Source organism: Vidua macroura, chromosome 3 (assembly GCF_024509145.1).
Source record: "Vidua macroura isolate BioBank_ID:100142 chromosome 3, ASM2450914v1, whole genome shotgun sequence".
Taxonomy (NCBI): Eukaryota; Metazoa; Chordata; class Aves; order Passeriformes; family Viduidae; genus Vidua; species Vidua macroura.
The window spans coordinates 78664737-78685956 of record NC_071573.1 but is presented as its reverse complement, the minus strand read 5'-3'; the positions used below and the strand labels follow the sequence as shown (position 1 = coordinate 78685956).

Sequence of the window (21220 nt, the reverse complement as noted above, 5' to 3'; positions counted from 1 at the left end):
AAGAGAGGTCTTAGTACCTAAAATCTGCTATTGAAGAGACAGCCAGGTTGGTCCACAGCGCTGTGCTGACTTTGTGAAGCTGCTGTGCTCTCTCCATCCATTCTCCCAGTGTTACGTGGGATGATGACAAGACAGGAAGCCCACTCACATCCCACTGACTTGTCTTGCTGCTGCTAGTCAGAATTTCAAAGAAGCACTTTGAGAAAACAGCTCGGGTCAAAATGCCTGGGCCCTAAATCAAGAGATTAAGAGTTAGATTGTTCAGATGCAATTTGCTCTGACTATGCTAGAACTTACAATATTGCTTTAGAAAACTTGAATTAGTCAAAAGGAGCACTCAGCCTAGAGTTTGATTAGGTCAGAAGAGACAAACCTTCATAGACTGGTTCACGTGGGATTTAGAGAAGTTGTTTTCCTCTGTTGTAGGCAGTGGCCTCCAAGTCAACCAGTAATCTGGGTCTGTGGTGAAAGTACTGCTCCAAAAGGATGCTAACACAGCATTAACTAGCTGAGATGACAGAAGAGACACTTCTTCAGGGGATATCTAAGGAGAAACAAAAACCTAGAGGTGAGAATAATGTACAGGGAGCAAAAGAGAATTAAGCACACATAGGTACAAAGAAAATATGATTGTTTTTCAGTAGGGATAGTACTACTGGATCTCTCCAAGATTCTTTCAAATTCACACAGCATTTGCTTGCATCTCCTCAATGAAGAGTAAACTTCCTGAGATCAGCACTGTCTCCTGTCTGTGAAATATGCAGCATGTTTACAGAGCAAGTTGTTAGAATATAGCCTGTAGTCCATGACTCTGCAACCTTTTGTTACAATACACAATACAACTTTTGTTACAATACACAATACAACCTTTTGTTACAATGCACAATACAACCTTTTGTTACAATACACAATACAACTTTTGTTACAATACACAATACATGCAGAGGCATGAAACAGGTAAAGCCATCCAATACTCTGCTCTGAAGCGTTTAAGGTGAACTTGTGTTTTACTGTGCTTTGTGGGAACACAACCACTGCATCATAAATATTAAGCAGAGTTATTAAATGTTCTACAGAAAATCTATCAAGTAGCTTTATCAGTCTGTTTGATTTGCAACAGAACCAAAAAATTTTAGAGACATGGGAACAGAGGAAAGCATTTTTTCAGCATAAAATTACTTTTGAATACATAGATACAACCAGGCTGGTACCTGCCATCCAAACAATTTCCCCTTAGGTCACAGATGGATGTATGGAACAATGCTACCAAACAAAATTGTACAAAACTGTTTTATTTAAGACTTTATTGTCTTTTATCTTTCAACATTGTGTTTTAATTACATTTTCTCAAGGCTCGCAGTTAATAACCTTTCTTGTTAAAAGGAAGAACAGCTTTTGTCAGGCAGACATAGAAAAACTACATGTCAAAAATCTTAGTGATATACATATTTTGAAGAACCTTTGAAAACTTCAGGAAGATCAAATAAACTAAAGATCTGATTTAATTAAATTAAAATAAAATTTGTTCTTACTTCATTAAGGTGTAACAAGTGCCACAGTCCAGAGAGCTGGTGAGAAGCTGCTGGTGTCAGCTTCAGAGAAAAAGCTATGAACTGAGCTAGATCTGAACAGACACTTAAGTCTTGACTGCAGTTCTTCCTGTAGCAGGCAAAAAAAAAAAAAAATACAAACTAAGCAGTGCTTAAGCAGTGCACATGAAATAAATCACTTTGATGTTGGAATTCCAACCATCAGAGTTCCAACTCTTGGATAGTAAAACAAATTAAGAATGGCAAGCAAAGTCACCAAAAGGTTAAAATGACAGCGTTTCAAATGTTGGGGAAGAACACACACTCAAATAATACTCAAAACACTTGAATCCTTCAAAGCTAACAAAATCTAAACACAAGAAAAAGAGAGAAAAGTGTAATCTCCTGTAGCTAGAAGCTCCATGTTGAGCAAAACACACAAAACATTTGCGGATAAGCCATTTTCTAGTGTTATAGCTTTTGTGAAAAGTCAGAACATTGCTGAATTCAAGAGTGAACCAGTGATTCTAAGAGTCTCGTCACACAAAAAAATTACTTTCACTGAAATGCATAAATGAATAGCTTTCTTTTAAGGAATGGTAAAATAAAATAAATAAAACCAAATACACTTGGCCCCTTAAAACACCACTAACACTTCTTAAATTAATGTTGATTTAAACTATGATTCTATGTGTGTATAGTTTACACTAAAGGAAGCATGCATGCTAAACTACTTCCTTTGTCTCCAGGTCTAATTCAGTTTTCCTGCAGTAGCCCCCAGCAATACAATATAAACATCCCCTGATGATTCCTGATACACATATATTTGTGTGCAGCACAGATATATATGCACATACACACAGGTGTATATAAATTACAAATACATACATACAGGTTTCCGTGCAGATGTAAAGCACCAAAGTTACAGCTTCTAGCTAGGGATTTGGAATATCACGCAAGGAATATAGGAGTTCTTTCTCCAAACTTCTTCTTACCTTCTTCCACAAGCCTTGGCCACATAATCTGCTGTTAGTTTGTACTGCCAGAGCACCCCTATGTATTCCATTGCAGGCCACAGCTGAACCTGACTGCAGAGCTGGTTTAGCAGGGCAGGGTCTAACTGCTTGGCAATGGTGTCTTCAGGAAGCCTTTCTTCTGAATAACTATATGTGACTCCTCCTGCTTTCAGCTGTGAATGCACAGCTTTCAAAAATATCTGTAGCTGACCTGTTTGACAGAATGAAAGAGGCACATAAATGCATGTACTATGCTTCTTGTCAGTGAACATTTAACATCCTTTCCATCTGTGTACAAAAGAATGGAGATGGCAGAAATCATCCTGCTGGGCTCTTCACAAGTGTCACCTACCCAGACTAACATCTTCTACATGATTGGCTCTTATTATCAGGCCATCAGCTTGCAGCAATGCTTTCTTCATCTTCACTCCTGTGGCAGCAATTTTCACACAGCACATTTTTTCCTGCCATCTACTTTCTCCACAGGCCAATCTTAGCTCCAAGATGTTCAGTGGTTTGCTGAGAGCTTTTAACTGGGAAAAACATTCCATGCCCAGTTTATCCTGCAAACATGAGATGGACAATTTGTTTCAGCAGTGCTAACAAAACCACAAACAAGATTTGGGGCTGCAGACAGAACTAAGATTTCAAATTCACATGCACACAACTGAAGTACAAGTATATATAACCAGCCTGCAACAACAGCTTAAAAATAATCTTTTAGTAGCCTGACTCAATTCAGCAGGAAGACTGAAACTGAAACAGGTGGCTACAATTCCTCCTTGTCAAGTTAGGGTTTTTCCCCTTCATGAAGAACCTACATAAATCATGTAGACAAATAGTACTTCAACTGGGCAACTTATCTAAATCAAGGGCAATAAATACACAAAATGATAAAAAAATACCAGGAGCTACTGTCCCTTATAAGAAATTACAGTTTACAACTGCAATTTAAATACATTTGGAGGCTTAGATATATTAGATACATTTGGATGTCTAAATACATTTGGATCTTTACAAATTCTTAGTAAGCACTGAATGCTCTTCAGTGCATAAAGTCTCATAAAGTAACTATGTGCATTTTTTGATAGTTGAGAATCCTTGAGAGAGAAGGTCATAAAAACCTAGGTCTAAGTACTAGTGACCAACACAACTGCATATGACTACTTGTACACTCCTTTTAAACAGGGACTTGTATTCTTTAGAAAATTTACTGCATTTTTTTTTTAATTGAATTACAACAAATTCTGAAATATATGGAGAGCAAACTCCAAAACTGTCAAATTTAAGAGGCCTTGTTTTGGGAAGTCATAAGGCAGCCCCACCCTGTGCTGTATAAAAGGAAGTGCACAGGCTGTTCTAAATACACCTGTGTTCACTGAATAAGGAAGAGGCATATTGATATTCACAAGCCTCCAAAACACAGCAAGGAGTAATATTTTTATGCTCAGGCACTTGTTATTAAGTAAATATTTTCTATACATAGCATAATTAATAGTAGAAATGCTATATCTGGATAACTGATATATTTATCAAAAGATATGTACATTAACATGTGCTGAAATTCTCTTTTTAATCAATCTAAAAAACATAAAAGAATTGTGTTTTTGCTGTCCTGAAAAGCAAGTGCTGTAAATATATTAAAGCCTATCTGGCCATTGCTGGAAATACAAATCCCTTGCAAATGTAATATTGATACCTTAAAAGGAAGGGGTCTTCCTAGAGACTTCTGTAGTATCTTCATATTGGCTGAAATACCAGCAGGATTGACCAAGCAGTTCTGAATCTGCTGTGAAACAGATTGAATTTCCCTGGAAATCCTTACAGAGGGAAAAATAAAAAAGGGGAGGGACAGATGGGAGAAAAAAAGCCCAAAGTTAACAGAAGTTTGAGAAACGAGGCAAAAGGAAGTCTTTCTCTCATCCTTTCACTAAAGGGGTAAAAATTCTAGATGATCATTTGAGCAAGCAGAAACACAATGCTAGGAAACACAGATTTTGAAAATGAACCATGTTGTTATTTGCATCACTAATGGAACACGACTCGGGACACTAATCTAAACAGTGCTTAGCAGCTATAACACTACAGAAAAGAGTAATTTATACAGCCATTTAACAGAAACAAATCAAAAGCCACCAAACAAAGCTACTCACTTGTTCTGGTCTGATCCAATAAGCATCTGAGGAATTCTGTCAATCAGGTGTTTCATAACCCAGTGCCAGTGCAGAGCCAGGAGTGACAACCCTGGTGAATCCACTGTGACAGAGTCGGAGACGGCCCAGAACCGGTCCCGCCACAGTGAGCAGCACAAAACCTAGGAACCAGCCAGGGAGCTTACAGTGTTACCACTGCCACAAGTTACACAACACTTCCTACTTCAAGCAGGAGAAAAAGCAAACCCACTGTCACTTGTATTAATTTCAGAGTCCCACAGTATTTAGTGCTATACAACCAGGACTCAACTACAGGTTCTCTAAAAATACCATACCAGCAAGGGGAACTACAGCAGCCAAAACCAACAATCCCTGCACCAAGTCTGCAGTGTCAAGATTTCAGCAAAATTATATTTATGGTCTGAAAAGGGAGAGGGAGAAGTGAGCCACCTCTGTGGCCTGCAGGTCAGATGTCCAGGTTCAGACATTCTTATCACAGATAGAAATGGATACTCTGTGTATCATCAGTGGAGAGAAACAGGCACTCCTACAGCACAGTTCATGCCATCCTAAGCAAGAAGTAGAGGGCACAAATAGAGCCACTGAAACAAACATGATCATTTGCCTACTGTTAGGCATATTCTGAATACAAACAGAAGCACTGCACTTTATGTCATGGTCCCTGAAACTAAAAATAGTGTTCTGCACACAATCTCATTTCACCTAACTTCCATAAATGTACTGTGGAAAGTCTACTCACATCATGTGTGTCATCATCACTTAAGGCCACCTGAGTAGACTTCACCCAGTGAAGTGCAAATGCATCCCAAAGTTCAAAGAAAGCAGCAAGGTTGACCACGACTCCATGAGGAAGACAGTTGTAACTGCCTGGATCTGAGGTTTGGGGAAGAGGAAAAGAAAGGCAGAGACTGAATATTCCTGCCACATCACATGACACATATGGGTCAACCTCTGATCACTAGAACCTCTCTTATGATTGAAAAAAACCCCACAACCTGAAAAGATCCAAGAAATGAAACAATAAAAGTAGCCCTTCATTATTTTCACAATTCTGTTACCTCCATGCATTTTATATATATATTAAAAAACCAATCACTAGGATTCCCTGATCAACTGCTTCTATGCAGCATGCTAACCTCATCACTAAATTTTACCCTTTGTTTCAGAAGTAAAACTTCCTACTTACATAAAACAAAAACACATCTGAAGAATTTGGTTATTCTTGTTAACTAAAGACAGAACACTATTCCAGTTTCTCTCCACTGTTATCCTAAAGTTTGGTTAATTAAGATAAAAATCATATTCACTGATTACCTCAGAGGCAGGACATAAACAGGGTAGCCTAAGGTATATCTAATTAAGGAATAATGTGTTAGATACCACACTAGTCCTCATTTGACTGCTTTACATTCACATATTCTTTCTTCGCATACCATGTTTAAAGTACACATTTCACAACAATGCAAATTAACCATATTTCAAATTGACTACAGAACCAAAAGGAACAGCAAAAATCAACCCACTTTTGTGGAAATCTAGAGACATTCTTAAGACACTGTTTCTTGGCTTCTTGCTGGCAATCAAACTCTTCTCAAGGTAACTCCTCTTTTCTCGGTCAAGAAATAACACTGCCCTGAGGTAAAAATAAAGTTGTTATCAATCCAGTACTGTTTTAAAACTTGGCCTTATGAGAATGGTGAACTACAACATGGCATTTGAACTGCGAAGTGACAGAATATATTCAGTGTATTATGGAAGTATGAGGTGCAACACAACTAATTGCTTGAATATGGTTTCTGTAGAAGCAAGCTCACAAGGAGCAGATTCCTGACTTCACCAGGAAGGAAAAACCAGTGAGCTAGTAAACAGATACAACATCACAGCCTGTAGGATATGTAAGCAGTTGCTTTCTTACACTTTAACTTCAAAATCTGTGTCCTTTTTAATCTCGTTAGGAAAAACAGTCAAAATCCAAAAACAGAACAACTATTTAAGTTTTGTCAGTGATCTCACACTGCTGCTTCTGCCTCTTTAATGCTTTATCCCACAGTTCTGATTTGTCCTTGAAGTACTGCAGCCTGTATGGAATGCTGGGAGCTCTGCTCCTATATTAAGTGATTGTGTTTAGCATGCATCTACAGAAAACACAAGCAAAGAATTTAAATACCAGTATAAAAACCTCTGCTTGATATTTTAGACCACACGTATCAAAACCTAAGATCACACTTGGCAGACATCTCAAGTGTTTACTCAGCACTGGTTACAGGCTCTGGGCACTCTTTACAAAGGTTTTTTTGTAACCCACCGATTTGCTGCAGACTTCAAAAGCATAAGAAGCTGGTCTGTGTGTTCCATTTCTGTATCAAAGTTCATCGAATTTCTAATGATCTCCAAAATCTGCATATTCCATCTTGGGTCCAGAGGCATCACATGTTCATCTGGAAAGGCAGACAAGACAGGACAGCAGTGAAACATCACTCAGTTCTTTTCTTGGTCCCCCTGCCTATGCAAGAACATTAGGGAAAGAAAGAAGCAGCCTAGGAGGAAGGCAGTCAAACTCTCCCACTCCAGATATCCAAACAGAAAAGCATGAAAGCTGACTGCAGGTTCTGTAAAATGGAACAGTGACAATTAAACAGGGGTTAGAGCTTAGAAACTCAAGTCTGGCTCACAGTCCAGGCAAGACACCCAGGATCATCCATAAAAGTCCCAGTGTCACTGCATGCAGCTTTCATACACCTAACAAGCTTGGAAAAGAAGCCACAGGTCTGAGCTCCCCACAAAACACCAAAGGAAAATTACAGGCCAAGTCATGGGTTTCAGATGGGCTAACACAAATCCTGAGGAGAGAAAGACCAGGGTGCCTAAACTATCAAGTCAGAAAGGCAGTGAATATTTGAATCACTCTTCAGAACATCACTCTTAGCTGTAGGAATACATCTGAGTCACAGATACACAGCCAGGACTCATGGGCAGAGCACTCATCTCTAACTTGAATAGTATGAATGCATTTAATTGCCATATTTGCTGTTCTAGACAGCAAGAATGTTTGTATTTTTTGTCACCTCTTTTGTTTTGTTTGTTGTACTTTATTTTATGACAAAGGCAACATACATTTACAATTTAGCCTTTGTTTTGCTACATACATTTCCTAAGAAGGGTTGCAGTGTGTTTAGAGAACAAATAAAGGAAGCAATGTCTTACATCCATCTTTTTCAGGGGTACCTGTCATAGTTGGCTGTAGCAACTTGATCATGTTGCTGACTCCAGATGAGAGAGGACTGGCATAAAAACATCCAAGGGCTACAGCACCTGCTTCCAGCTGAATCCGCACTGAATCTGCAGGAGAGGAGGGGAGAACATGGGCATAAAAGAGTGTTTAGTACAAATCAAGAAAAATAGCTTCAACTGAGCCAGCACAAGCAGACTGAATCAAATCTGTGCATGCACTTTGGATATGCTGGTTGGTCATATTTTGTATTAGCTCCAAAAGGTCTTAAAAGCACCAGAATGTCACAGCTGAAGACATAAATCCTATAAGGAGTTCTAGTTGAACTGGTGATACAACATGTATGCTATTAAAATATGGTTTGTAAAAATCCATGAATTTATACCTTCAAATCTTCCTCTCAATACACCTATTTTTTTTTCTTTTTTTGGGGGAGGTATTTTCTTTACAATAAGAAAAAAAAAAAGAGCACACTTTTCATTAAAGTATTTTTTTTACGTATTTTCTACTTCACAGACCTACCTGCCTGAAAAAACAGTAAAATAAAGAGGAAGCAATTAATATAGGGACAGCATAGTCATACTTCAGGCCATAGAAGAAAGCTAAATGTGTGAATTATTTGGACTAATGGCTGCCTAAATGCTCCATGAGTTTAATGCAACTAATTCTGTAATTAAGTGAATAGGTCATCTCAGCTATTATCCTGAGTGTTCAGAAAATCTCAGTTCTGCAGTTTCTTGGCTTTCTAAGCATTTGTATTTTAACACCAGATACACAGAAGGCATTTCACTGCTTTCACCATCACTAAAAAAATAGTGAAAAGGCATATTTGCTTATACAGATGAAAAACTGATCCAAAAATAACTAATTCAGAAGTAGCAGTAGTTACACACATGGTTGAATAATAAAGCATAATGTTTAGCCCAAATCTCCTTATTTCCCTAACATGCACAACCTGTTTCTGTCCCTCCCTGGAGCCCCCATGCCCCTGAATTAGTGTGGATAGTTGAGAGTCTTCATAACTCATGATTTGGAATGGTCTGGATGTTTTCATAGAAGACTTAGGATTTGCAAAAACATAACAATTCAGCCCTTAGACAAAACAAAGTTAAATGATTACATACCAAGCACCTGTGGCAGATTTTTGGCTAAGGAGTTAAGCCATTTAACCCTTAATTTCCAGTCTTGATTGGTTGCCTTTTCTATGAACAATTTCACTGAAGCCTGGAGAACTTCCATTTCGTCCATCCAGTTTGCATCTATCTCAACAGCACTGAACTTGAGACTCTCAGGATTAGTGGACTGCATAACTTTCTTAAGATCTTGCAGAGTCACTGGTAATGTCCTGAAACAAAGAAGGACAGCAATCAAGGGCTCAAACTGCCAGGTCCAGGAAAAAAAATATTTTTCAAGTCAAGCTATGCAACCATCTTCAGGCATCAGTGCAGCAATGCAATGATCTTTCCTTCATTATTTGTTTTAAAACCAGTTTCCAACTTCAAATCAGTTGGCAGTGTCTACTATTAGGAGCTCACTGTTGCCAGAAATCCATGCACTATCCCAAGAGAATATGCACAGAATTTCACTGAGAAATTCTAATTGATTTGTGCACCAGAATGATATGCAAAGTTAAACTAAAAAAGACAAAGATAGGAAAAGAAGTTTCATTGAATAAAAAATAAACAACAAAACCAAACAAAAATAGCAAACAACACAGCATATTGCTAAGAGTTTACAATTTCAACTTTTTATTTTAGTACAAACTTCCACAGCTTGTGGTTTCACTGGAAGCAACCTACAGTACCTATCTGTATACCTATAGTCCAGAGTAGGTTATTAAGCAAAGAAGGCAGAAACAAAGTTTTTGCACCAGTGTTGTGAAAATTAACAGCTATATTGCACAAGAAATCATTAGAAAATTCTTTCATATGCCCCCTGCACAGGGGCCTCTGCTTCTTTCAGACAGCTCTGTCTGAAGAAGGAAAGTTGTGTTTTTACCTGAAGCTACTGGACCTAAAACTACTGATGAATAATTGATTACATGCAAACTGGAAATCCAGAGAATCATTGGTATACTTTAAACTAGTTCAATGCTCAGGTTTATTAAAGCTTAGAATGAAACTGAAGGAAGAAATTTTGGGGCTCTTATTACCTACTAAACACAGTGTTTGCATTCACATTTTCAGCTAAACAACTCTCAAAATGAGTCAAATGCACTTATTGAAGATTAAGAAGTCAAGTATTTTGAATGTATTTGGAAGACTTAAGAATAAAGCAGTAAATAATTGAACTTTCATTGGTTGTATGGAAAGCTAACAGGAACACAGAGTATGACAATCACAATCTCTACCTGCACAATTTGATGAAGACGGGATTTTGCAATAAGCAATGACATGTCATGAATAGTTCACATATATTGTTTCTCATTTACTAGACCAAAAAAAAAAGTTTCCTGCCTACCTGCAATTTCTGAGGTTTAGCCTATGCAGACAATACATCAGGACCTGTCCATCACTCCGGACTGTGGAAAGGAGTGAGTCTTCAGCTGCAAACAGACCCGAAGGCAGGGAGTCTGGCCACAATCCCACTGCTAGCAAGGACTCACCCCAGGTGTCAGGGGAAGCCAGAGAGGAAGCATGCCTCGTAACCAATTCTAACACAAGCTACAACAAACAACCAAAAAGCAGTTTAGAGTCACATTCAAACATATAACCTGTATTCAAGCACCATAGCTCAGAAACCTCTTTAATTACATGTATTTATTATGAAATTATTATAGACCCAATCTTCTACAAACACCATACAACATACACAATAAAAGTACCAAAACATTCCTATCAGAAGGGAAATAACACACTGTGTAGTTTCAAACAGGAAGTGAATGTGTCTACAGATGACAGTGTGCACAGTGTTACAGGCTACAGATGCACCAGTATGAATATCCCAAAATCTCAGCTGAAGCTGTTACAAACTACAAGCCTCAGAGTCTAAACAGGATATTGTTTGCTTCATCTCTCCAAGAGCACCATCTTCATCAGTCTCTGTCTCAGGCACTTAAGAAACACTAGCCTCATGAAGTTACATTTTTCACTTATCTAGATGATCTAAGGAAAGCTTCCAAATGTAGGATTTTTACCTTTTGGTTAATCTGCAGTTGTTGTGAGCGGCCATAAACTTCCCAACAAGCTCTGTAAAAAGACTTTGCTAATCCAAAGCCTCTTTGTAGTTGTTGCACAATTAATACAGCAGCCTGAAGCAAAGGTGACAAAGATGACACAGAACCTGAAAGATACACAGCAATTAGAGTGATACGAAATGTTTAGAAACTGTCAGCCCTTTAATCTGAAAAACACCACTCTAACACCACAACTTCCCAAGGTTAATAAGAAAATCTGACAAGACTGTAAATAACAGATGACCAGCTCAAAATAAGACACCAAACAGCTGTGATGACAAACTCAGCTGCAAAATACAACTTTTGCAAACCCTCTATTTTGCTGATTTTCACTTTGAATACATTGGCTTCCTGATAGCAAGGGACAATGTGCGAGTATCTGATGTCTCCTTACAAAGCACTGTAAGGAGCCCATGTTGCTAAATAATAGTGAACAGATTTTTTTTTACCTGCTATTGCTGCCTTGGTTTCTGAATGCACAGCCAGAAGTGCATCACAGACACTATCTCCAACTAAACCCAAACCATGCAGGAGTAACTTCAAATCCAGACTGTCCAATATATTTCCATCATTCTCCCCAGGAATGTAAATTTCAATCCCACGATTCCGCATGGCTCTGGATATTTCCCCATGAACTGGATCCATAGAAAGAAAGAGCCTGTTGGATATCAGAAATGAATAATTCAGGTTGTAAGGGGCCTACAATCATCCATTTCAACTTCCTTAAATTCTTAAGATGTAACTTAGGTCCTTAAACTATCACTCTGGAACTACCAAATCTGCTTCTCCATTAAGTAAATTAATCTTCTTAAAAATGGGGACACAATATCTATAAAAATCCAGAGACAGCTACTGAATTTAAATGAGAAATCTGTATGAATAGTTATACTTTGCAATTAGACACAGATATTCCACATGGCTTCTAACTCCTCATTATCTGAGTTATGTCTGTTTTATCATTTGCCCACTTACAAAGTGGGCAATGATAAAATTTAGACTATGCCTCTGAGCTATAAAGATTTTTAGAAGTCTTAGCAAGAGCTTCAAATAAATCTGTGCTATTTAAAAACCGAAGTATCCAACATTCAAGTAGTTAATGCTATAAATAGACACCTCTCAAAAGCAAGGAGGAAAAAGGACTTCTGAGATACAATGTAGTGGAAACAGGTTTCTGAAAAATCAAGAATGTTTCCAATTCAGAGGAACCAGATCAGTCCAAATATCCTCATTATGAGTTTGTAACAGGTAGGAATGATACAGAATCCTGTTCCGTTCTCCTCCCATCTTCCCCAGACTACTTTAGGTCTGAGAGAACAGACTGTCTATTTGGGTGGTTTGCTGGGGCTTTTTAAAGTCCTGTCACTGCAGGAAACTCAAATTTATATATGGGATGGAAAAAGTTGGGAAGAAAATTATTATGCCCATATACCAGCTTTCATAACCAGCATATCTCAAGACTTCACCATCCTCAATGCATGTATCCTCAATTTCATCACAGTGAAACAGTGAAGTGCTGGAGTCCTAAATTAGAAATGCAAAATGAAGGCATAGGCACACTGCTATGAATTTTCCTGTGTAATAGTTTGTGTTGCAACAGGGATATAAAGCAAAGCCTCTTAAGCTTTCTTTTATATGCTCACCACAGTGTAGTTTTCTTCCCTGCTAGTGTGTCACTACACTACATGGCAAACCAAAAAAAAAAAAAAGGAGAACCAAAAAGCAGAAATAAGTACCTGAAGTTTGGATGAGGAGCTATTGTAGGAATTGTGCCATCTATGACACCTCTCTCACTCATGGTCAGAACACCTCCTGGCTCTAGCAAAGCATTCAAGCGGTCCAGCACAGAAGGGCTACATTCAAAACAAATTCATATGGTCATAAAAAGGTACCAAATTGATCCCTTGCTGATCTGAAATCAAAACAGTACCACCCTTAAGCAAAACCCAAACAGCTAATTACTCTATAAGGTAACAGGAAAACTGTCAAGTGTGAAGCTGTCTGAGAAGGAATTTTTTTCCAGAAAATCTAACTTACTGCTCCTGTGTATTATCAAATGCAAAATATTCAGTTGTGAACCACTCAGTAAGAGGCAAAGTCAGTCAGGGAAGTCAAAGGGTTCACTGAAACAAGGCCACTAAAATCTCTTACTTGCAGAAATTAACATTGTCCATTAGGAGCCAGTCTCCAGATTGCAGGGCCTGAACCAGCATCCCATCTACCCACTCAAAAGTGCCATGGCTGTTGCAATCGGCAGCCTGGGCGTGTTGCAGCTTGAAACGCCGGAACTCTTCTACCAGGTGAGCAAACTCTGAAAGGAAATACATCTTACACTGAGACTTACATTAATGCAGTAGCTTCCAGCACCATTCAAGAAAAATAGTAGTTATTTTGTTACTAGACACATATGCTTCCTACTTTTTAGGGGAACATAACAGCAGCTCTTCAGTAGCCTCCCATAAGCAAAATCCACGTGAACAGAAAAGGTTTGCAAGCACAAAGAAATATAAAACAGATTGACACTTTACTCCCTAAACAGGTACTTTTCTGCATCACTTCTCCCCCATTAGATAAAATTTGGTGAGTATTGATGCCTTATTTTAAACAGTGATTAAAAAGAAAAAAAAAAAAAGAAGGAAAACCAACATACATACCTGCCTTTGTGTAAGAATTTATTTTGTTGTTTAGTCGCTGGGTAAGTACAAGTATTCCCTCCAGTTTGCTCACTAATTCAGCTGTAACACCTCCACCTCCTTCCCCCAGGGATTTGGGTTTGTAATTCAGGATGAAATTGCTCCAAGCACGCAGCACGAGTTCAGCATCATCTGCACAAAGTTCTGCCAGGAGCAGACTATCCCTTACGAGCGTGCTCACAGCACTCTCCACCTTTTCCAAGAAGCGCTGCCACGGCCTGTTGATATCAACCTGCAAACCGGCCATTAGGGAGTTAGTTCATGCACAACACCGTGGTGCCAAGGCTCCATTTACAAACACTGAACTCACAGCAGACTGGCCACTATTAGGTAGGAAGGAGAAATTCTGCCATATTACTAAAACAGTATTTACCTGCTCAAACCCACCCAGGAGTTCAGTTGTATCCATTGCGCTGTTCATCGCCATGATCTTCAGCCGATGGCCGGTGAGATGGGCCAACAGCTCCACCAGACTGGTTTTGCCAACAGCTGCTGGGCCCACCAGGATCACCATCCAGCTCATGTGCACACACTTCATTATAGACTCCAGGGACTGCAGTGAATGGTGCAGAAGTGAGAGAGTTCTGCCAGAATGAGGAATATAGCTGCCACGAGAAAGAACTGAATAACCGATCTGAAAGGGATGACAGACAGGCAAATGGAGTTTAGCTGTGCAAGGTGCTTCCCTCCCTATCTCGTCACAAAATCCCTTGTCAACAGCTTACCTGAACATTATATGGATTGATGTGAAACTCCCTGGTTCCTGTATACACATCGGCCTCCTGGCCAAAAACGTCTCTGTATACAGAAATAACCTGGAACAGTTAAAACAGCAAAGAGAGACTTATCAGTTCAAGTTATCCAAAGATTCACTTCTAAAGGCTTACAGCTGAAGTAACTTCTCCTCTCAGCTCCACAGCTGTACAACAGTAACTAACACTGTAAATCACAAGCTCATTTAAGTCGAAGTGCAGCAAACAGTGTGAGTGTGAGCCGCCCACAGCAACCCTTTCATTTATCATGGTTTCCTGAGACTTGAAATACTGTAAGCAATGTTTCTCTTTAACAAAATAGTGGGATAGAATTTACTTCATAAATAAGTTCTTTCTTTAGTAACACAGAAAAATATAACAATGTCACAAGGAGGGGACAGTAAACTCATGAGGAAATAGCCAGTCACAAACAGCCAGTAACTTCAGTTTTACAATCTGACTTTCCAGTTTAATACCATTTAAATGGTGTGAAATTAAAAAAAAGCACAGGATTTCTAAGCAAGAGAGGGATAAGTAGGTAGCAAACATTACTTAATGCAAATTCATGCAAGACTATTAGGTGTTTTAATTTAAGTCCTTTGTTATTCTACTTGCCTTCATTTACATCAGCTGTCTGCTTTTATATTAATTAAATTGATATTTCAAATAGCAAGGGGAGCAGGTATCTACAGCAAGTCCCAAAACTCCAAACAAACCTATTTTTCATTTTTAAGAGGTAAGTGTCTATGAATGAATTGCAAGGAATCTTCAAAGTGGAGATCTATACTTGGATTTCTATAAATATATCCTGGCCATCTGAAGAGAAAGGAAGAAGAACAATGGCTCACCTTTTCTTTGTCTTCTCTGGTTCTCATTCTTTCTCCATATACCAAAAACACATGCTGGCCTGGATCATAACATCCTGGTGACTGGTCAACAAGCATAAGCTGGCACCAGCGGAAAAGATCACGTAAGTTGAACTCCCAGGGTCCTCCTTTCTGTCCCCACTTTTTTTCAGCCATTACTTCTTTTTCAATCTGGAAAAAGAAAAATAGTAATTAAAAAAATTTTTTTTATTCTATCCACAAGCTGGTCTTCAAATATTTTTTTAAATGTTGATTGAATTTCTGCCTTTGGCACTGCTTAGAAGACAAAGACAACTGAAAGAGGAGGTTGAATTTACTTTGCTGAAGATATGTTAGGAACTAAAGCTTGATTTAGTTTGTCTCTACTGTTTCTCTTAACACTCAGCTCAATTTTGCAGTTCACTCTTGCACTCTAATGAATGAATATGTAGTAAGATGCTGACACAAGAGATTTTACCTAAGGTCACAGAATACTACTTTCTCCTGTGTATGTATGTTCTATCTTCTGTGAAAAACAGTGCCTTGTCAAATATCAACAAAGCAGCTGATTGTCATGGTACAAGAATTCAGGCTTAGTGGTGTTCTTTACTTTCCTCTGTATATATTTCCATCCCTCTTTTTTTACCCACACACTTCTCTATAAAAATGGTTGGAAATAAAACATTATACTTTTTTTTTTTTTTAATCTTACTGCATTCTGCCTACTTCTACAGAAAAGAAATTAAAATATGTTTACCTTGTTATTGAAAGCAACCATTTTAGCAATAATAGTTTTATCAATAGCAGGAAACAATGTATTCCCAATAAACTTCATATCTTCTGCTGACAGTGGATCAACATACACCTACAAAATCAAGAGAATTCAGAGTGTTTATAAAGGCAGAAACCTATAAGACAGGATCATGATGTAGTTGAAATCAAACAAGTAAGCTTGCCTGTGTAAATCTATTAAGAAAGGACTTGGGGAGACCCTTTCTTCCACCTCCTTGTCTGTACGGATTCTGGCATCCAAAAATCTTAGTCGTCTTGTGCTGTACAAGAAAATTCATTCCCAATTCTGGAACATAAATCTCAGCTCTGTGGTCAAAGCACGCATTAAGCCCCTCTAACACAGACTGAGAAGCCAGATTCAACTGGAGGAAAGAAATAAAGATACAGTATTAATGCTCCACAAAACATTTTTGCATATGCTCTAGTCTAATAGTCTGAGATTTATAGAAGGTAAAATTCCATTTCATTGCTGTTCTAGAACTAACACAACTTATTACCACCAGCTAGACTGGTATTATACTGGAGCAACTAACACTTCCTTATGTTCACTTGTTATTTGTACTATGTTTTTTCACTGTGATAACATAACAATTCTCCATTTTAAAACCTGCATTTTCAAGACTTTTTTCCTGAATTTATGTTCATACATTTGTGGCACTCAGAACATTCTGTTTGTTTGTTTGTTTAAATTAAGGCAGTCTCAGCTATTTAATTACAGTGGTTGTTTGAAGTGGCATTCTTCTCAATAGTGGGGCTGGGGGAAAGGAGGCATACAGGAGGCTAAAGAACTGAAGATTTTGCACTCTGCAGTAATTAGAATACATATTGCCAAGAAGGCAGATCTGTGCACACACATGCTTGAAAGCACTTGCTACATGGTACATGAAAAAACCTGCAGTGGCAGGAAAGCTTATACTGGCAAGATGGAACTCTTCCCCATCTCAATTAAATCAGTAACCAACACAGTATATTAGTCCCCAGTAGGACACCTTCTATTTCAGTGAAACTATATCCATAAAGAACACTTGTACCAAAACTTCTGTTGACATTCTTCCCTAAAAACTTTCAAATGTAAAATCAAACCTATCCTTGGTTTTCTGCAATAATTTAAGCTGGGATTCAATCCTTGTTCTCGTCTCAAGGAAGTCTAGACATCACTGCCTCCATGAAGGGAGGTCGTCAGCACTCAAAGCTATTTATTCCACAAGCCAAATCACCAAATCTGCTCTTCTAAAACATTCCACTTTATTTGTCCCCAGACCTGAATTTACCTCATCTAAGACAATCCAGTGTCCAGCCTTTAATGCTGCTAACAGTGGTCCATCACGCCAGGCAAATTCTCCTCCCTTCCCACCTTCAACAGGCAAGTCTGTCCCAAACAAGTCTGTCACATCCTTTGGGAGTAAAGCACAGAACAGGGGAGTTGAGGAATTACAAAATTTAACAGAAGTTCATGGACAGCATTTGTTAACTTTATTTAACATTTTCTCCCTTCCCTTTTAACACCTACATTTTAGATCTAATTAAAAATGTTCAGCAATTGCAAAATGCTGAAAGCTTTTCCATTATAGGACTCCAGTGACCAGGTGCAATATTTAACAACAAAAATTTAAATTGGGACAGAAAAGCTAAAAAGCCTTAATGCCTTTTTCTAGTAATGTTGCAGAAGCTAAGAAAAACACAGTAGACAAAGATATGCATGGCTTCACCTGAAAAGAACAGAAATATCTGGGAATTGGCATTCACTCACAGAAGCTTACTGCTGTCTGCTTCCCCCTCCCATTCAGTTTTGAGACCATTGAGACCAAGAAGGAAAAACTGACATTTCAGACACAGTGCCAAAGTTAAGGAGAACTGCACTTTAAAAGTTATACAAAGCTTCTACCCTGCCATAAACACCAAGTAATGAAGATAATATTTTATTCTACCGTTTGCTCAGACAGGTTGATTCGAACAAGACAGTTTCCTGAGGCTTTTGCCAGGGCAGCAACTAGGCTGGTCTTGCCCACTCCTGGTGAGCCCTCCAACAAAATAGGTTTGTTAAGTTGTAGGGCTCTTAACAGTCTTTGTGCATTCACTGCTGTAGTCCCAGCATTTAAAGCATAATCTGTCATGTTGTTCCTCTGGAGAACAGGGCCTAAAATCAAGGAAAGATAAACCAGAAAACAATTAAACAATTAAAGAATGTTTATGCTGGAGGTGCTGACAGTGTGCCTCTGAATGAGCTCACTCTGTAAATTGCTGATCTCAGTACAGCAAGCAATGGAGATCCAGCTCGTGTGCTGTTTTTGGAGATGTGGCACATACACTTTGTTTGACCCATAGCTGCATCTCAGCCCATCTCCACATATTTATACTGAATTTTGCAAAACAAGCATATGGACGTAGGATTCATTTTGCCATGAAACCTCAATACCTCCTGGTTCATGACTTAAACTAGAGATCTATTCCTGAACAAACACAAATGTGTTCTTGCACTTCAGTCATGTGGATCTAAAACTCAGAAGCAGCTCTTGAAAAAATTTACACTGAGGGATACAGTCCAGTTATGCTCCAGATTAATCTGTTCCATACACTGCCAGCTCTGTGAAGGAACATCCTCTTAATTAAAAGTTTGCTTCTCCTTTACTGTTATGGCATACAGTAGAGAGAGAGAGCACAGTTTGGCTGCCAAATTTCAGCCAGTATAGCTCCTTGGACATCTCTCCCCCACATGTGTAATACTGCATTACTCATGTATACAAGATATTAATCACCAATGTATCCTACACAAACTGATACCTGTTTAGTAGGAAAGGGATCCAAAGAGGTTCCTTTTGTGAAGTAATCAGCAGAAGGGAACTAAGCAATTTACAAAAAAGCTTTACTTTGTACAATTTTATGCATGACTAAGACAATCCATGAATGCCAGGAAGTTCAAATATGAACAATTAATACAGCATTAGGAACACACAGGTCCATGTGCTAAAAACTAACCAGCTGAGTTAGAAAGCTCAGTCATCACTTTTTAGTCCTGTTGTGGTATTTTAAGGGTAAGAAGCAGTGTTTTGCTAGCTCCATTTGCATTTTTTTGTCCCATGAGGAACTGAAATGCAGATTTAATGATTTGGCCAAAATTGCAGCAAATATTTGAAAGCCTAGAGCAAGGCATGGCATTAACCTCCATTGTGTTCAGCTTTGTACTCAGGACCCCTGGTTTCCATGCTTTGCACAAGGGCCAGGATGAGCTGCAGCTTTAGTTAGTGGAAGTTAACAGGCATTCTGAGCATGCAGAAGTGACAGAAAATCACAACTCAAAAAAAGCTTTGTTACACCAAAAGTCTATGAAAATTAGGCAATTAAGAAGTAATGAAAAAAGGGAATGAACAGATGTGTCTTAATAAATGTGACTGAATTGTAATCTATACACTTGGAGGCAGAAAAGGGATTTTTCTAAAGCTTAAGAACCAATAAATTGTTCTATGATGGTTCAGGTATCCTACTTAGATTTAGTGAATAACAAAACTACTGAAAATATAAATCACAGGATAAATGTCCACCCACTCCCACAGTCTCTTGCCTCTTGGAATAAAAAACGGGTGAATTCCCATGAAGTTGTCCATCCATACAAACTCTTTTTCCTTTGTTCTGTCATAAATCTTTAGTTCATTCTTCTGACAATCAGTCAGCTCAAAGAATTGACTCATTTTCTCACGTAAGAATGCCAGGCATTTCTCACGAGCTAATAAAGCCGTATCAGCTGAGCAGGAAGTTGTACCTGTAATTAGGAAAGTAAAGTGTTCTTCAAAACATAACTAGGCACATCCATCTTATGACAAGAAACTCATCTCTTCATGTGCATGCAGGTTTATATTTTATTTTAATGTTTTCAGTGCTTCCAGTACTATTTACCATGGACAGATTTTTCTGTGAGCAACAGAACTAAGGACACCGTATTTCCAACCCCCTTTCTTCTACTGTCACAATCAATCCGATCCCTTGCCATAGGCCCACCAAGCTTTCTCTTCTGGCATTTCTCGTGCCTTCCACTTTTCCTCCTCTCCCTTACCTACTGTTTATCAGCTGGGCCAGCAGCCCAGATATGCATTCTCAGCTATGTGCATGGTGCAGGCCAGCACAGACAGACGCTGACATGTGCACTGGGGGATAGGGAGCATAGTATGTGCTCAAGTACTGTATCAGCTCAGTAAAACCACATCAACTCAAAACCCACAGGTTTTCTTAATCTGTATGCTAGCCTTTGTAATATTATTAATCCCTCTAATTTACTTCAGCTTGCTCTATTACTCAAACTCTTGTTACTGAAGCACAGAAAAGGCACATGATGTACAGAAGGTTGTCAAATGGAAGTGAAAACATCTCCTAGAAGAGACCCATGCTGCCCCCAAAGCATTTTGTTTGCATTTGACTAAAAATATTAAAACAAATACACAGTTTCATATTTTTTCCTACTAAATGAGCACTGAAGACTTACCTGATCCTATTCCATCAATATACACCAAACATGCAGCATGGATAAAAGACATCCCTGGAGAAATGTTAAGGTGGCCGCATCCTTTGGCAGAACTCGACTCATCCTCTGCCATGACATTCATAAAATTAACCCAGGCCAAGATGTCTCGCACACTGAGAATACACTGGCGACCAAACTCTTGATTAGTCAGCCATTCAACAAAGTCCATAATGAGTCTTGCTATGTCTGCCCCTAAAAAAAAATAATTAAAAAACAAACAAAAAAAAAAAACCCCACCAAATAAATTTGAGTTACCATTTTTTAGGTCACATCTACTACACTGTTGTAAAAACATCTTCAAAGTAGGTACAGCTGCATGAGCAATGTGGATGGGTACTCTATATCCTAGAAACAGAATAAGAGAAGAGAAAGCTCCTGCCTGAGCTGTTGTTACAAATCCTTTTAAATTCAGGTAGCAAGACAGCATCGAGTGACTAATACTAATAGTGAAGCTGCTGGCAGAAAATGAAGTACCAGTTCTTTCAACACTCTATATTAAAACCAA

At 38.5% G+C, this 21220-nt stretch overlaps 1 protein-coding gene across 1 annotated transcript in view; it reads right to left on the bottom strand.

The window, feature by feature from the left end:
* The window catches only part of MDN1 (midasin AAA ATPase 1), a 93132-nt gene that overhangs the window by 34705 nt on the left and 37207 nt on the right, over positions 1–21220 (bottom strand). Inside the window, exons 34-60 of the mRNA XM_053974318.1 lie at positions 20677–20907; positions 19762–19959; positions 18131–18339; positions 17474–17596; positions 16367–16564; positions 16168–16275; positions 15414–15602; positions 14539–14628; positions 14187–14447; positions 13775–14045; positions 13272–13431; positions 12857–12973; positions 11573–11781; positions 11085–11230; positions 10409–10611; positions 9073–9293; positions 7945–8058; positions 7025–7157; positions 6243–6352; positions 5459–5592; positions 4699–4859; positions 4245–4365; positions 2898–3108; positions 2525–2756; positions 1533–1659; positions 374–544; positions 18–232 (exon numbers count right to left, since the gene is read on the bottom strand). Of these exons, the coding sequence (XP_053830293.1) occupies positions 18–232; positions 374–544; positions 1533–1659; positions 2525–2756; positions 2898–3108; positions 4245–4365; positions 4699–4859; positions 5459–5592; positions 6243–6352; positions 7025–7157; positions 7945–8058; positions 9073–9293; positions 10409–10611; positions 11085–11230; positions 11573–11781; positions 12857–12973; positions 13272–13431; positions 13775–14045; positions 14187–14447; positions 14539–14628; positions 15414–15602; positions 16168–16275; positions 16367–16564; positions 17474–17596; positions 18131–18339; positions 19762–19959; positions 20677–20907 (4663 nt within the window). The remainder of the gene's footprint in view (positions 1–17; positions 233–373; positions 545–1532; positions 1660–2524; positions 2757–2897; positions 3109–4244; positions 4366–4698; positions 4860–5458; positions 5593–6242; positions 6353–7024; positions 7158–7944; positions 8059–9072; positions 9294–10408; positions 10612–11084; positions 11231–11572; positions 11782–12856; positions 12974–13271; positions 13432–13774; positions 14046–14186; positions 14448–14538; positions 14629–15413; positions 15603–16167; positions 16276–16366; positions 16565–17473; positions 17597–18130; positions 18340–19761; positions 19960–20676; positions 20908–21220) is intronic.